This window comes from Schistocerca serialis, chromosome 2, assembly GCF_023864345.2.
Source record: "Schistocerca serialis cubense isolate TAMUIC-IGC-003099 chromosome 2, iqSchSeri2.2, whole genome shotgun sequence".
Taxonomy (NCBI): domain Eukaryota; kingdom Metazoa; phylum Arthropoda; class Insecta; order Orthoptera; family Acrididae; genus Schistocerca; species Schistocerca serialis.
The window spans coordinates 436,196,303-436,215,269 of record NC_064639.1 but is presented as its reverse complement, the minus strand read 5'-3'; the positions used below and the strand labels follow the sequence as shown (position 1 = coordinate 436,215,269).

The following is an 18,967-nucleotide window of genomic DNA, read 5'->3' as shown; positions in this document are numbered from 1 at the left end:
ACATGTATAAAAACACCTTTGTAATTTCATTTGCGTTTTGTGTCCTGTTCTGTAGCCACTCGTTTCGCAATATTTTTGAAATGTTTGCCGAGTTGTTGCAGTCTTATCCCAGGTCGCATGTCTATTTTGCAGTTGGGGACAGCGATATTTTTCAAGAGCGAATCTCCTATTACTAGAAACTCGGAATCTTGTACAGCTGTGGGCTTGTTTCTTTTTTTGCTGTATGTCACCATCTTCCAATTATATTTATCTGCTGATGTTAGACCTGTTGACTTTTTCGTGTCTTCATAGGAGGCACTGGGTATATGTTTGTTTTTGAAGTTCAAGCCTGCATATGGAGCAAAGGATATGTTATTGTTTTTTGAGTTCTTCTATTTGTTCTCATTCTCACAGCACTGTCTTTTTTGTACTAGCGTATCATATGTCCCAGTCTCAACTGATTCTTCAACTGGAAAATCCAAGATGGACTATACTGTTGTTGTGGTCTTCAGTCCTGAGACTGGTTTGATGTAACTCTCCATGCTACTCTATCCTGTGCAAGCTTCTTCATCTCCCAGTACTTACTGCAACCTACATCCTTCTGAATCTGCTTAGTGTATTCATCTCTTGGTCTCCCTCTACGATTTTTACCCTCCACACTACCCTCCAATGCTAAATTTGTGATCCTCTGATGCCTCAGAACATGTCCTACCAACCAGTCCCTTCTTCTTGTCAAATTATGCCACAAACTCCTCTTCTCCCCAATTCTATTCAATACCTCCTCATTAGTTATGTGATCTACCCATCTAATCTTCAGCATTCTTCTGTAGCACCATATTTCGAAAGCTTCTATTCTCTTCTTGTCCAAACTATTTATCGTCCATGTTTCACTTCCATACATGGCTACACTCCATAAAATTCTTTCAGAAACGACTTCCTGACACTTAACTCTATACTCGATGTTAACAAATTTCTCTTCTTCAGAAACGCTTTCCTTGCCATTGCCAGTCTACATTTTATATCCTCTCCACTTTGACCATCACCAGTTATTTTGCTCTCCAAGTAGCAAAACTCCTTTACTACTTTAAGTGTCTCATTTCCTAATCTAATTCCCTCAGCATCACCCGACTTAATTCGACTACATTCCATTATACTCGTTTTGCTTTTGTTGATGTTCATCTTATATCCTCCTTTCAAGACACTGTCCAATCCGTTCAACTGGTCTTCCAAGTCCTTTTCTGTATCTGACAATTACAATGTCATCGGCAAACCTCAAAGTATTTATTTCTTCTCCATGGATTTTAATTCCTACTCTGAATTTTTCTTTTGTTTCCTTTACTGCTTGCTCAATATACAGGTTGAATAACATCAGGGAGAAGCTACAACCCTGTCTCACTCCCTTCCCAACCACTGCTTCCCTTTCATGCCCCTCGACACTTATAACTGCCATCTGGTTTCTTTACAAATTGTAAATAGCCTTTTGCTCCCTGTATTTTACCCCTGCCATCTTTAGAATTTGAAAGAGAGTATTCCAGTCAACACTGTCAAATGCTTTCTCTAAGTCTACATATACTAGAAATGTAGGTTTGCCTTTCCTTAATCTATTTTCTAAAGTAAGTTGTAGGGTCAGTATTGCCTCACGTGTTCCAACATTGCTGCGGAATCCAAACTGATCTTCCCTGAGGTCGGCTTCTACCAGTTTTTCCATTCGTCTGTAAGGATATGTGTTAGTATTTTGCAGCTGTGACTTATTAAACTGATAGTTCAGTAATTTTCACATCAGTCAACACCTGCTTTCTTTGTAATAGGATATTATATTCCTCTTGAAGTCTGAGGGGATTTCGCCTGTCTCATACATCTTGCTCACCAGATGGTAGAGTTTTGTCAGGACTGGCTCTCCCAAGGCCGTCAGTAGTTCCAATGGAATGTTGTCTACTCCCGGACCCTTGTTTCGACTCAGGTCTTTCAGTGCTCTGTCAAACTCTTCACGCAGTATCGTATCTCCCATTTCATCTTCATCTACATCCTCTTCCATTTCCATATTGTTGTCCTCAAGTACATCCCTCTTGTATAGACCCTCTATATAATCCTTCCACCTTTCTGCTCTCCCTTCTTTGCTTAGAACTGGGTTTCCATCTCAGCTCTTGATATTCATACAAGTGGCTCTCTTTTCTCCAAAGGTCTCTTTAATTTTCCTGTAGGCAGTATCTATGTTGCCCCAAGTGAGATAAGCCTCTACATCCTTACATTTGTCCTCTAACCATCCCTCCTTAACCATTTTGCACTTCCTGTTGATCTCATTTTTGAGACGTTTGCATTCCTTTTTGCCTGCTTCATTTACTGCGTTTTTATATTTTCTCCTTTCATCAATTAAATTCAATATTTCTTCTGTTACCCAAGGTTTTCTACTAGCCCTCGTCTTTTTACCTACTTGATCCTCTGCTGCCTTCACTACTTCACCCCTCAGAGCTACCCATTCTTCTTCTACTGTATGTCTTTCCCCCATTCCTGTCAATTGTTCCCTTATGCTCTCCCTGAAACTTTGTACAACCTCTGGTTTAGTCAGTTTATCCAGGTCCCATCTCCTTAAATTCCCACCTTTTTGCAGTTTCTTCAGTTTTAATCTACAGTTCATAACCAATAGATTGTGGTCAGAGTCCACATCTGCCCCTGGAAATGTCTTACAATTTAAAACCTGGTTCCTAAATCTCTCTCTTACCATTGCATAATCTATCTGATATCTTCTAGTATCTCCAGGATTCTTCCATGTATACAACCTTATTTTATGATTCTTGAACCAAGTGTTAGCTATGATTGAGTTATGCTCTGTGCAAAATTCTACCAGATGACTTCCTCTTTCATTTCTTACCCCCAATCCATATTCACCTACTATGTTTCCTTCTCTCCCTTATCCTACTCCAGAATTGCAGTCACCCATGACTATTAATTTTTCGTCTCTCTTCACTAGTTGAATAATTTCCTTTATCTCATCATACATTTCATCAATTTCTTCATCATCTGCAGAGTTAGTTGGCATATAAACTTGTACTACTGTAGTAGGCATGGGCTTCGTGTCTATTTTGGCCACAATAATGCGTTCACTATGCTGTTTGTAGTAACTTACCTGCACTCCTATTTTTTTATTCATTACTAAACCTACTCCTGTATTAACCCTTTTAGATTTTGTATTTATAACCCTGTATTCACCTGACCAAAAGTCTTGTTCCTCCTGCCAATGAACTTCACTAATTACCACTATATCTATCTTTAACCTATCCGTTTCCCTTTTTAAAGTCTCTAATCTACCTGCCTGATTAAGGGATCTGACATTCCACACTCCGATCCATAGATTGCCGGTTTTCTTTATCCTGATAGCTACGTCCTCTTGAGTAGTCCCCGCCCGGAGATCCGAACGGGAGACTATTTTACCTCCAGAATATTTTACCCAAGAGGACACCATCATCATTTAACCATACAGTAAAGCTGCATGCTTTAATGGACTAATGAGACTATTATGGAAAGCATAGCGTGCTGCTCACCATACAGCAGAGATGTTGAGTCATAGTTAGGCACAACAAAAAGACTGTCAAACATGTAAGATTTCAGCCAGAAATGCCTTCTTCCAAATTAGACAACATACACACATACAACGACTGTCTCTGGCTGTGTGTGCATGTGTTTGTCTGCTATTGGTGAGTAGCAATCTATCCTTTCCATAATATTGTCTTAATTATTTCTTTATTATAGGACTTTTAATTGTTTAATTATTTGATTTTATATGAATATCTTGTATCCTGTGGTCTGTTTTCTACAGAGGTTTTCCTCTAAGGCATGCATTAGTTCCAAATTCGAAGTTGTCATTCCACTAAACAGTATGTATTTGTTAAATTGGCAGGAGCTTTTGTAGTTGTTGAATACTGTGTTTATCATAAGATGTTCACTGAGTTTCCTTGGCTAATATGTACTCTTTCAAAATAGGCTGTGGATCTGTGACCTGTAGGTGACTTTGTGGCCACATATATATGTAGTGGATGTTACATATTTTAATTCTACATCCCTATTCTGTAAACCACTGTGAAGTGCTGTCAGAGAGTACATCTCATTGTACCAGTTCTTCTCACTCCATTCACATGATTGTTTGAGTGCCTCTGTGTGTGCCATAATTATTCTAATCTTATCCTCACAATCCCTGCTGAGCGATACATAGAGGGTTGAGGTATATCCTGGTGTCATCATTTAAAGTTAGTTTTTGCAACTTTATTAGTAAACTTTCTTGGGATAGTTTGTCTTATCTTCAAGAGTCTGCCAGTTTAATTTCTTCAGTATATCTGTGACACTCTCCCACAAATGAAACAATCTTGGGACCATTCATGCTGTCCTTCTTTATATATACTCAATATCACCTGTTAATCCTATTTGGTAAAGGTCCCACCCACTTGAGCAATATTCTAGAACCACTTGTACGAGTAATTTGTAAGCAATCTCCTTTGTAGACTGATTGCACTTCTCCAGTATTCTACCAATAAACTGAAGTCTACCAACTGCTTACCCATGTCTCCATTTCATATCACTACAAAGTGTTACACCTAGGTACTTGCATGAGTTGACTGATTCCCGCAGTGACTCACTGATGTCATAATCATAGGAAACTATGTTTTTTCATTTTGTGAAGGGCACAGTTTTATATTTTTGAACATTTAAAGCAAGTTGTCAATCTTTATACCAGTCTGAAATCTTATCAAGATCTGACTGCATATTTATGCAGCTTCTTTATGGATAACTGCATCATCTAAAAAAAGTCTGAGGTTACTGGTAATATTGTCTGCAAGGTCATTAATGTATAACATGAACAGCAAGGGTCCCAATACACTTCCCTGTAGCACACCTGAAATTACTTCTACGTCTGATAATGACTCTCCATCCAACAGATGGAGAGTCATTATCAGATGTAGAAGTAATTTCCAACAGATGGAGAGTCATTATCAGATGTAGAAGTAATTTCAGGTGTGCTACAGGGAAGTGTATTGGGACCCTTGCTGTTCATGTTATACATTAATGACCTTGCAGACAATATTACTAGTAACCTCAGACACATACTGTGTCCTACCTACCAAAAATTCCTCAATCCAGTCACAAATTTCACTTTTTTCAATAAGCATAAGTGTGGCACTGAGCCAAATGCTTTTTGGAAATCAAGAACTGCTGCATCCATCTGCTTGCCTTGACTGAAAGCTTTCAGTATGTCATGTGAGAAAAGTGCAAGCCGGGTTTCATATGATTGATGTTTTCGGAATCCATGCTGGCTGACAAGGAGGAGGCCATTCTGTTCAAAATACCTCATTATGTCTGAACTCAGAATGTGTTATAAGATTTAACAGCCAATCAGTGTCAAGGATATTGGATGGTAATTTTGTGGATCACTTCTACTACCCTTCTTGTAGATGGGCATGACCTGTGCTTTTTCCTGAGAACTGGGCATGGGTTTTTCTTTGAAAGGGCTAACTCAGCCACAAATTCAGTATAGAAGAGGGGCAACTCAGCTACAAATTCAGCATAGAATCTGGTAGGGTTTCCATTGGGCCCTAGAGCTTTGTTTAACATTAACATTTCTAGCTGGTTCTCAAAGCCACTGATCGTAATACTTATGTCACTCATCTTTTCATTGGTGCTAGGATTAAATTGGGATGATACTCCTGGGTTTTCCTTTATAAAGGAACATTTGAAAATGGAGTTGAGCATTTCAGCTTTTTTCCACAAATAAGCAATGCCCACTGAGTTTCAGCGATAGTGGATTTCAATTTTCTAACCTACCTGCATTATTATGGGGGAGATGGAATTTGCCAGTACAGCTTAGATTCTTGAGAGGTGTTAATCCTGTCAGCATCTGTGGAGTTAGATAACATAAACATGCCTCCTGGGCCATGTCAAATGCTGAGAACCTCAGGAAATTCTTCTAGTTAATGATTGGGTATGTGTTTGGGGAATACTGATTTTCTCTTCTGGGGCACGATGAGTGTCACCAGTTCCTCTGTAGCAGTCTGTTCTGTGCATGCTTCAGCAGCCACCATGCACTCGTAAAAATGCAACAGGATGGTGCAAAGTTAACAAACTGGACTCTTGTTTGGGAGGATTGCTATTTATATGCCATCAGAACATTCCAATTTACAATTTCAGTGGTTCCTCTGACTTACTTAAGGCAAATGGTGTGATGGCTCATTTGAAAAGGACATGCCCAAATTCTGTCCCCATCCATTCCTTTTACAAATCTATGCTCTATGTGTAATTACCTCATCATCAAACTTAATTGTACTTTCTTCAATTGTATAAGGATTGCTTAGTTTTGCAAGGCTGTGCATGAGTTGACCTATATTTCCCTCTCTGCACAAGGGAACTCAGGGGTTCTTATCTCACAAACTAACAACCCCCCTATGGGATGGATGTACTGTGTGGTAGCGATAACCCCCAACTGGGAACTCAGGGGTTCTTATCTCACAAACTAACAACCCTCCTATGGGATGGATGTACTGTGTGGTAGCAATAACCCCCAACCAACTGAAAGAGAGTAACCCTCCTGGAACAACAACACTGGAGAACAAAATGAACTGCAACAGAATGTGTGCTGACTCTATCATACAGTGTTCTCATTATACTGAAATAAGATTAAGGAACCTTTGGAAATGTCTCACCTTTTTATATTCAAATGCTTTGTAGTGTTTAGCAGAAACCTATAAATCAAATAAAGTGGTTTGGAAATGGGACACCTGTTCTAGAAATGTCTGTATTTCTGTAAGACACCCAGTTACAAAAAATGAAATTGCTTGATGTATACCAAAGAGTTTCACATTGAACTGGACTTCAGCAAGTGTAGTGTTGTCCAAATCCCTAATGGAGATGTATATGTAATAGTTAAAAGATGAATTGAAAGAGGGGGTGTTATCGAGATAGGAAAAGGAAACCTGTATTCAACCTAATTTTAACATCACAATGCTTTTCTAAGCAAGGGCCCTTTCCTTTTTCAGCTTTTGAACTGACATACTCAGCTGATTATAGTGAGATGTGAAGTTTATTGTGAGGTTCAAACCATGGTGCTGCTTGGATTTTTCACTTGTAAAAACCATTTACAGAGCTAAAACATAATAGATGACTGAAAAATTCTAGAATTGGCCAGTTACTAAACAATGGACCCTAGGGTTGATAGCCTGGCACTTACCCACTGAGCTACCAAGCCATGCTGTTATTGATATAAGGAATACTTGTGCAGATACTGCATGCACCGCCAGCAAACATTACTTTTAAAAACGGAGCCCATAAGGAGATTACAAAATCCATCAGGTCACTAAAAAGTAGCAATTCTAATGGCGTTGATGATGTTTCTAGCAGAATATTAAAATCTTGTGCTGACTTGATAGGATTACCCATAAGCTCTCTCTGTAATCAATTAGTGACTTGGAGGATATTTCCTGACATTTTGCTGTTGTAACACCCACCTACAAAACTGTAGATTAGCAAACCATCTGTAATTACAGACCTATATATTTCCTTTCAACCTTTTCAAAACTATTTGAGAAAGTGGGCTATGATAGGATACCGACTCATTTAACTGATCAGAACTTATCAATCACCTCTCAGTTTGGCATTTGCAAAGGCTTCTTTGCACAAAAAGCAGTCCAAAATGTATATAAGAAGTGCTAGCAGAGACAAACAAGAAAAATTATTCTGTTATATTCTGTGACCTTGCCAAAAGCTTCCATTGTATGAAACAAAAATATTTACTTACTAACTAGAGTGTTATAGCATTAAAGGCATCTCTCTTGCAAGGATGGAATCTTACCACCATAATAGAAAGCAGAGGGTATCATTAACAGGCAGTATCTTACAATCAGGCATGAAAATAACCTTAGAATTGGGGAACATAATGTGTAGAGTGTTACAGGGATTGCTACTAGGCCCAGTGTAATGTTTCTGACAATGTAAACATACTAATCAAGGGTTCAAACTCAACCCAAGCAGACATACTTCAGATGATAACTGAACTGGCTTACAAGTTGTTCACAGCAAACAGTTTAAGTCTTAACCTCACAAAGATCCAAGTTAGCAGTTTCAAACAAGTAATAATGACTTCTTACCACCAGGAGTAGACATGAATTGTCATGCACTGAATGAAGCATCGTTCATAAAGAAAATTAAAAACATATCTCATTAGCCACTGTTTCTACAAATTATCGGAATATTTTAGAGATAATGAGTGGTTGGCTTCAACTGTGGATGGTGGAGGTAGGTTGTCAGAAGTCGGGAAGCCTGTAGTTCACCACATTGGGTGGGGTAATGGTGGAGGGTGAGTGGATGCCTGGTGTTCGTCCAACATATTGTCACAAAAACATCATTTTTCAGACATCCATTTCTTGCTCAATGAGCTGCAACAGTCTTGACAGTGCCCAGAGAGCCTGAAGCCCCCAGGACATAGGCTGTATATGGCCAGTGAAGAGGTGTGGCCATCAGCAGGCAGCCTGACAGCTTGGAGGATCACATACCCAGTGAAACAACATCTCGGCAAGAACACTGAGCCTGAAGTCGTTGGCAGCTCACAAAGCAGGCTAGAGGCAGCCTGGCTGTGCAGGACGGGGCATGTCAAGGTGTGCAGAATCGTGCCTTGGGCCTAGCATGGATGGGACGACACACACCAGCAGTATCTGCCCACATGAGTAGAAGCAAGCAGCAAAGAGTCTGCTGGCACAGGCAGTAGCAGCTGAGCCTCTGTACAGGCTCAAACTGTAGGCCTCCACGGTAGGAATCCAGCAACACCTGAAGCCCACAGGTGGCTGGAGGGTACTAAATTGACAACCTTAGACTCAGCACGAAAAGCAGGGTTGCAGCTAGCAGCAGTGGAGTCTGGAAGTGGTGACTTGTTGATCCGTCTACACTCATTGACTATCATAGAACCCCTGTCAGAGCTGGTGGCTGGTAGATTACAAAGACTTTCTCTAGAAATGAGTTCTTATCATGTAGGCCACAACACAGCCACAGGTCAGGTGTAAAGAAATCAGGTCACCCACAGTACAGCTGTCTGTCTTCCTGCTGCACCTATTTTATTCTGCCTCTGATCCCTCTGCTTGGTCATAGTATGTGGTAACTGCCTCGATGGTGTGATGACAGTACTTGTTCTATTAGTGGATAGTCCCTTACATAACGCCGACTGGCCAGCCCGAAGTGATCTGCTTCCATTGTCTCTTACATTAGCCATGGGTGGTGTCTCAGTTGTATTTACAAGGGAACCTCCCCATCGCACCCCCCTCAGATTTAGTTATAAGTTGGTACAGTGGATAGGCCTTGAGAAACTGAACACAGATCAATCGAAGAAACAGGAAGAAGTTGTGTGGAACAATGAAAGAAAAGCAAAATATACAAACTGAGTAGTCCATGCGCAAGATAGGCAACATTAAGGACAGTGTCAGCACAGTAATGCTGTGGTCCTGTGGTTAGCGTGAGCAGCTTTGGAACGAGAGGTCCTTGGTTCAAGTCTTCCCTTGAGTGAAAATTTTAATTTTTTATTTTCAGGCAATTATCAAAGTTCAGGCACACACACACAATCAACTTCGCTCTCCACAGTTCCAGGACATGTTCAGATTTGCTTGGACATATGCAGGATTTGACGGTGTACACATGGAAAAATTTGAAAACGTTAAAAACATATGTTTTGACAGAGCACAGGGAAAACTGTGCGAGTGTGAAACTGTTGCATTCATTTGTTGCAGTTTACGAGACAAACTCTTGTGATTTCATCACTTTTTTGGGAGTGATTATCACATCCACAAGAAAACCTAAATTGGGCAAGGTAGAAGAATCTTTTTACCCATTCGCCAAGTTTACAAGTTAGGTGGGTCGACAACATATTCCTGTCATGTGTCGTATAGAATATATCAGACGTGTTTTCCTGTGGAGGAATCGATTGACCTATGACCTTGCGATCAAATGTTTTCGGTTCCCATTAGAGAGGCACGTCCTTTCGTCTACTAATCGCACGGTTTTGCGGTGCGGTCGCAAAACATAGACACTAAACTTATTACAGTGAACAGAGACGTCAATGAACGAATGGACAGATCATAACTTTGCGAAAATAAAAAATTAAAATTTTCACTCGAGGGAAGACTTGAACCAAGTACCTCTCGTTCCACAGCTGCTCACGCTAACCACCAGCCACGGCGCTACTGAGCTACTGTCTCCTTGATGTTGTATATCTCTGGCATGGACTACTCAGTTTGCATATTTCACTTATTTTTTTCATAGTTCCACGCAACTTCTTCGTGTTTTCTCGATTGATCTGTGTTCAGTTTTTCAAGGCCTATCCACTGTGCCAACTTATAACTAAATGTGAGGGGGGTTCGATGGGGAGGTTCCCTTGTTAGCTGCGCCATGTGTGTTAACTACAGCACAACAATATTTATATTCAAGCACTGAAAGGTCTCAGTAACTGCATGGCACGTAACAATATGTGTTATAAAGTTATATGATAAGTAATAATTTGGTGTAAATAGTATTTATGGAGAAAATATTTTATTTCAAAAATAGCATTATAAACAAGTAAATATCTATATTACTAAATGCCTAACCCAATTCATGGCTCATGGTTCGTTTTGCAGAGTCCCAGTTGCTCGTTGCCTTTGTAACAGTTTCCAGGGACGACAAAATTTGATATTCAATATTTCATATGATTATTGACCATATTTAAAATGCTGTCATAATATACTAATTAATAGATGTCATTTTATGTTAAGGATTTTACACAGTAAGGAAAGTTACAGTTAGAAATTGTGCATATTTTTTGATGCAGCGTAACTGACCATGCACAAATACCCTTTCTATGTTCATCAAGTATTTGAGGATGAGAGCACTTAGGAACTTGCAAGAAACTTTACACATAATGTCCAATCTTTTCAAAACTTTTCTTATTGATTCCCCCACAAAATTATTAAAAGAAAAAGTTTATTGCTTGCTATATGTTCACTGTTCATGCAGGAAAATTATCACATAGTCATGACATTTTAATTCATTCCTCCTGCATTACTAACTCTATTCACAGCACTTTTGAAGACCTTAGCCATTTATACTATTGAATGTATTTGTCAAATTACTTCATTTTATGATACATAGTTCAGGAGGTATGATGTCATGAACGCTGTGATTTGTGAAAAATTAGCTTCTGCTTAAAACGGAGTACCAATTACATGGCCTACACTCATCCAGTGTTGATAATGAGGCCACATGGCAATTTCCAACAAACTTTAAACATAATTGCAAACCTTTTTTAAACTTCCTATCACTTAAATGTTTAATGTCAGATATTTAACAAATTAGTTAATTTGTAAATTAATCACAAGTCTGAAGCTTTTTTATCCATGGGAGTGCAATTCCCTAAAATATCTGAGGTTTATTGGTTAAACTAATAATAGCAAATAAACAACAGCTCTAAAGTACAGCTTAGGGGGCAACGGCTTTTTTCAGAATGGCACATTTTTTACTGATTTACTTGATTAAATCTAGTTAGCATAATTGTGAATAGCATTGGGCACTGTAAGATAGTATACAAATTAAGTTTCTATGATGATGTCTTTGTTTCGTGTTAATGTATACTTTGACTCAATCCACATTCCTGGATGTTCTCCTTCTTTATGGGATATATGGGACACGACAACTGAATGAGAACTTGCCACATTACAGTATGTTGTAAAATGTAATTCTGTTAAAAAAAATCGTTTGTGGTGAACTGACAAATTCAGATAAATGATTTTTGCATCATGTGATATTGAATAAAGTTATTATTACTATTATTATTATTATTGTGAACATAATGGAAAATTAGGTGAAAGATTTTATAGGACAATTACTGTTTCTCAAAATTAGCATGTGATGGTTAACTTTAACCAGTTGAGGCACTTTAGTCTTTTCTGTGTTCCACTTTTGTCGTTTCTCAACATTCTGACTGCCTCCACATGGCTTCAGCAGCTCACTGATGACATGAAAACACACATGCATTCAAATCCAAAACTTCGCATTGTCAGTACTACAATGCCCAATGAATGAGTGTCTGCCGAAGAAACTAGTTCCTTCCAACATGACGAATTATGCTTTAGAAATTGAAGTACCTAAGAGGTAACAAAAGCTTCTCATTAAAAACCCAACCAACATAGGCTCACCAACTTGAAAGAAGCTAAAAAGCAAAGAACAACATCATTGTGAAAATGGGTCTGTTACTGCAGTGGAACATTTAATTAATAATTTTTGGACTCATGGAGGAAATAATACTCTTATCTGAGTTAAGACCCCTTACCTTTGGGTACAAACAACTGATTTTAAATAGGCTGATGCTCTGATAGTAAGGGGCTATAGCTGTCACAGAAAAGAGAGCCTCAGAAGTGAGAGAGCCACTTTTATAAATGACACATACCAGTACACATCTCTCCCTCAGCACCAACATACAAGCTGCTCTAGTGCAGATGATGAACAAGGTAATAATATGTATCACATACCGCTCTCCAATAACGCTTGAGACCACTAGACTCTCCTAAACCTTACCGTACAGATCTCCCTGCCCATTTTCCCTATGTCAGAATTTAATGTATGCGACATGCAATGAAACTCTACAGTAACATGACACTGGGATCAAGCTACCAAGAGCATCATGCTATTAGGAGATCTGTGCCTTCTGAACACAGAACTGAGCATGTACTTCAGTACACATACAGGTTCACTTCTGCCCCCCCCCCCCCCTCCCTTGCTCCCCCCTCCCCCCATGCCTCTTCTCTCCTTTGATCCCTCTCTACAAAGTTGGTACACATGTATTCGTGGAACCACTTCTCAATCTGAATTAATCTATTTAACAAAGTTGTTCTAAAAAGAAAATAAAAGAAGGCAGTAATGTGTGTGCTCAGCTAGGCAATCTGAACGCTGCACGGCCAGCTGGTTGTATTTGACATTGGAGATTGCTCTCAAGAATGATGCAACCATGACGTAATCACCAGCACTGTGCAAAGGCTACCATTTTTGACTGAGTTCTGTAGAAGCAGTAGCCATTCAGTTATATAGTTTAAAGAAGAAAATAATTGGTGCGGCAATTTACAGATCACCATCTGGAGATGCTGAAGTCTTTCTTAAGAATTTGGAAGAAATGCTCAACATTTTCTCAAATGAGAACTCTACCATAATTCTTTGTGGTGACTTTAATATTAATCTATTGGTCCAGAGTTTAGTAAAAAACAAATTTTTAGTCATACTAAAAAGCTTCAACATGTTCCCCCACATGTTTCCCCATAGAGAAAGATGCCATGGCAAACTATGTAAACAATTATTTTGTAAATATTCCCCTTACTTTAAGTAATAAATGTAAGCAACAACCAACAGTGATGACTCCAATGGTAAATACCAGCATGATGGCAATCCCAGCAGATGAGCATGAAGATCTAAAAGTCATTAAATGCTTGAAATCCAAAATGTCCTCTGGGTTGGATGATGTACGTGTATCAATAATTAAGAAAATTGCTCCATGTGTTGTAAAACCTATAGTGCACATAGCAAACTTGTCCCTTAGTGAAGGGATATTTCTGGATAAACTTAAAATCTCTAAAGTGATACCTCTATACAAAAGTGGTGACAGACATAAAATAGAAAAATTATTGACCTATATCTCTCCTCCCAGCCTTCTCCAAAATACTTGAGGAATTAATGAAAATCAGGGTTACAAAATATCTAGAAAAACATAAACTAATAAATAACAGTCAACATGGTTTTTGAGCAGGGCACAGTACAGAAACAGCCATATTGGACTACGCAACAGAAAAAGTAAGAATTTTGGAGTCAAATAAACAGGTTGTTGGAATTAATCTGGATTTATCCAAAGCCTTCGATACTGTGAACCATGTAATATTACTAGGGAAACTTGAAGCAATAGGCATCAGGGGTACTGTTAAAAAATGGTTTGAATCTTGACATCTTGGATATTCGGGAATCCAGCCGGATGTTCGCGTTGTTCTCGCACGATATTTCAACAGCGTTCCTCGCTGTCTTCTTCAGGTGCTACCTGAGTCTCAGGTAGAGAACGACGCAAACATCCGGCTGGATTCCCGAATATCCAATATGTCAACAGATCGCCGGGAAAGCATGAAGGTTTGAATCTTATCTGCAAAACAGGTCACAAGTTGTTGAGCTGAGGTCATCCAACAATCTTCACAATTTTAAGCTCATATCTGAACCAAAACAAATTGAAATAGGTGTTCCACAGGGCAGCATTCTGGACCCATCGTTATTTCTAATTTATATCAATGATATACAGGCTCCGGACAGCTCAGCCAAAATTCTACTATTTGCAGATGACACGAGTATCATAATTAGTGATATAAAAGAATCATTGTATACTGCAGCAGAGAAAATGCTCTCATACATACAGTCATGGCTTTATTCAAATAAGCTGACATCAAATACAAGGAAAACAAATTTTATACTGTATGGAAGCAAGTGTCAAGGGGAAAATGTGTGCCTTATGCTGGATAGCAAACAAATAGAAAAAGTGTGCACCACAAAGTTTCTGGGAATGCGAATTGACCAAGATTTAAACTGGAATGAACACAGTGTATATCTTACTCAGAAACTTAGCTCAGCATGTTTTGCCTTAAGAATAATATCCAAGGTATGTAGCAAAGAATGTATTAGAGTGGTGTACTTTAGTTTTTTTCCAATCAGTTGCAAGCTATGGCATAAGTTTTTGGGGAAAACCAGGTCAAGACTAAATGACATTTTTATTATGCAAAAAAGAGCTATTCATATCATGATACACAGCCCACCACAAACTCACTGCAGACCCTTATTCAGACAACTAAAGATACTGGCAATACCATCGATATATATTTTTAAATGCCTGGAAATGATCAGTAAAAATAACTGCGATCTTCAAACCAACTCAAGCTACCATGATCACAATGCAAGGCATTGTAAAGACTTCCACATTCCCTATGTAGCAAAAACTAGAAGTCAGAAACATGTTAGCCACTTAGGAATAAAGCTTTTAAATGCACTTCCATCTCAAATTAAAGAATTGAAAGGCAAAAATAATTTCAAGTGGGAAGTAAAAAAATACTTGATGGAAAAATGCTACTACAGTGTAAATGAATACCTGTCTCAGACTGTGGATTGAACCCTGTACTTATTTTTTAAAAATTCAAACTAATTTAATTATGTTTTCAACTTCATAATTATGGTACTTATGAAAAATCTGTTAAATATCCGTAATACATTTTGTGTATAAGGCGTAGTTCATGATCTATAAGTGATTATCATGAGCACGTACTTTTGTTTTTGTGTAATAAGTTCTTGTACACTACTTATGTACTATGTGTATGTAATTTGTTTTTTGTTTGTATATGTTTGTCCATTTATTATGTGTATGTGTGTTGTTATGTGTTATATGTAATCAAATGACAAATCCTATATCACATGTGTGATCTATTGGATACTAAATAAATAAATAGATCCCATCAAGAAACAACAAAATTCATTGTGGTGTAATAGTACTGGCTCTTATGCAAGACAGTTAATACCAGGTACTTCAAGATTTGCTTTTTATATATTTAAATTGTTTACATAGACAGTTCAAGTGATGTCATGCACATTTGAGCACATGCAATTGTAATTTCTTGCATATTAAACTTTTCACATGTGTATACTGACACTAGATGTTCGTACATTTCCCATTTGCTATAAATGATATGTAATATTGACAGACTGATAAAAGTGAACTTGTTACAGGTTCTCAAGAGGAAGAATGACACTAGAAAGTTTTATAAAGATGCTTTAGAACAAGATAGGCAAGTGAAAGAGAAACTGCGAAAAGATGAAGAGGATGAAGAAAGGCTAATGGAAATATGTGCAGCTGTAAGGCAAAAGATGGCAAGACTGGGAAGAGACAGTATAAAAGCGGTTAAGTATTTTTATCTGTGGTATAGTACCAGTTGACGACAGAAAAACATGAAGTTTAGTGTTGCATATAGTGTGCACTTTATCCTCCTTGGTAAATAGGAAGCCTCTCTCTCACTCCCCTCCCCCTCCCTCCCTCTCTCTCCTCTCTGTCTCTCTCTCTCTCTCTCTCTCTCTCTCTCTCTCTCTCTCTCTCTCTCTCTCTCTCACACACACACACACACACACACACACACATACACACACACAGTGTGGTACAATGATCAGCTACTTATGTATGTGGCTGTTGTGTACTGCTTAACAGTTCATCTACAGGGTGTTACAAAAAGGTCTGGTCAAATTTTCAGGAAACATTCCTCACACACAAAGAAAGAATATATGTTATGTGGACATGTGCCCGGAAACGCTTACTTTCCATGTTAGAACTCATTTTATTACTTCTCTTCAAATCACATTAATCATGGAATGGAAACACACAGCAACAGAACGTGCCAGCGTGAATTCAAACACTTTGTTACAGGAAATGTTCAAAATGTCCTCCGTTAGCGAAGATACATGCATCCACCCTCCGTCGCATGGAATCCCTGATGCAGCCCTGGAGAATGGCGTATTGTATCACAGCCGTCCACAATACGAGCACGAAGAGTCCCTACATTTGGTACCAGAGGTGCGTAGACTAGAGCTTTCAAATGCAACCATAAATGAAAGTCAAGAGGGTTGAGGTCAGGAGAGCGTGGAGGCCATGGAACTGGCCCGCCTCTACCAATCCATCGGTCACTGAATCTGTTGTTGAGAAGCGTACGAACACTTCGACTGAAATGTGCAGGAGCTCCATCGTGCATGAACCACATGTTGTGTCGTACTTGTAAAGGCACATGTTCTAGCAGCACAGGTAGAGTATCCCATATGAAATCATGATAACGTGCTCCATTGAGCGTAGGTGGACGAAACTAAAATGAGCTCTAACATGGAAATTAAGCGTTTCCGGACACATGTCCACATAACATATTTTCTTTATTTGTGTGTGAGGAATGTTTCCTGAAAGTTTGGCCGTACCTTTTTGTAACACCCTGTATATTAAATGATTAAACATTTTCTTTATTCATTGTCTCCATACCACCCAGAGCTCAGGATTTTCTATAGTCATATTAATTGACCATTAGACACTGATATAATAGATTTACTACTACTACTACTACTACTACTACTTCAGCAACTTAAGTATGAGAGGTATACATGTTCAAATGATGCAGTGGTTGTGTCATTTTCATCATTATCAAGTGGGAATCCCAATATTTCATGACCATTGGTACTTTGGTGATATATTTTTATCTTCCTGATATTAACATCTTAAGATTTATAAAGGCATATCTTTTCTTGACTCTTCTTTGTATATTTTTGCTGTCCTGTTTTGTCTTCATTTCTTAAAAAGGTTTGATATATTGCTATTTTATTAGACGTCCAATATTCTTATCTATTTATGCCATCCTTTTCTATTACTTAATAATACTACAATATATTCTTTTTGTCAGTCAGTTTTCACACATTAATATTCACAGTATGTTATTTGAGTACCAGCAAGAGAGAAAACTTTTCAGAATTTGAGTAAATCAAAGAATATATATTGACAAAACCTGTAGCAGAACATTTTTTATGCTACATTAATTATTGTTATTCATGCTACTCTGGTTGTAGAATTTTAAGAATTTTTTGCATCATGCTGTAACTTCAGTGACTGCAATTCATACAAAATTTACAATTTATTTTCATTCTGGCTATAACAGTAACTCTCCTCTCTGGGAGCTCCTAGGGGGAATTAATGCTTGATATTATCCCTAGTTGCTTAAGAATGCTAGAGAGAAAGACATTTACAAGAAACAACAAGATGTTGCGTGTGAATGTGACTGTTCTCCTCGACAGTGCATTTTCACTCAGTGTGTAACGCTGTAACAACAGAAGTCTTGTTATCCCACATTTGGACCTCTCTCAGAGCTCCTAAGAGGAATTAAATATGAGACATGCAAAATAGTACGCTCAGAACTCTTCAGTGACTATGATATTAAAGAAATCTATATTACATACAAGGTGAAGCAAAATTTATGTGCTCAGGTACCACATTGTGGTTTCTTGCAAATTAAAAATGCCTGTGCCAAAATTTTGTGCATGTTTTGGGTAGAGAATGGATATCAAAGAAAGGCAATTTGGAAATACTGAAACAGTCACTTGCCATACATGTGATTACAGTTAATGCTATGCCATACATGTGATTACAGTTAATGCTATGAATAGAGTTTTGTGTTAGAATACTCAATTTTGAGAGTTTGACTTGGGTCTAGTTGTAAATTTTTTTATTGCCTTATGTTAGACTGTGTGATATGGTATCTGGCTTCTTACTCATTATACAGCAATTACAACAGATCTTATACAAACACATGTGATTATTTAATGTTGTTGTTGTTGTGGTCTTCAGTCCTGAGACTAGTTTGATGCAGTTCTCCATGCTACTCTATCCTGTGCAAGCTACTTCATCTCCTAGTGCTTACTGCAACCTACATCCTTCTGAATCTACTTAGTGTATTCATCTCTTGGCCTCCCCCTACGATTTTTACCCTCTACGCTGCCCTCCAATGCTAAATTGGTGATCCCTTGATGCCTCAGAACATGTCCTACCAACCGGTCCCTTCTTCTTGTCAAGTTGTGCCACAAACTCCTTTTCTCCCCAATTCTATTCAATACCTCCTCATTAGTTATGTGATCTACCCATCTAATCTTCAGCATTCTTCTGTAGCACCACATTTCGAAAGCTTCTATTCTCTTCTTGTCCAAACTATTTATCATCCATGTTTCACTTCCATACATGGCTACACTACATACAAATACTTTCAGAAATGACTTCCTGACACTTAAATCTATACTCAATGTTAACAAATTTCTCTTCTTCAGAAATGCTTTCCTTGCCATTGCCGGTCTACATTTTATATCCTCTCTACTTCAACCATTATCAGTTATTTTGCTCCACAAATAGCAA

The 18,967-nt window shown here is 38.3% G+C and overlaps 1 protein-coding gene across 1 annotated transcript in view; it reads left to right on the top strand.

Annotated features, from left to right (window-relative positions):
• Positions 1–18,967, top strand: part of LOC126457299 (uncharacterized) — a 192,367-nt gene that overhangs the window by 69,123 nt on the left and 104,277 nt on the right. Inside the window, exon 4 of the mRNA XM_050093480.1 lies at positions 15,772–15,942. Coding sequence (XP_049949437.1) covers positions 15,772–15,942 — 171 coding nt within the window. The remainder of the gene's footprint in view (positions 1–15,771; positions 15,943–18,967) is intronic.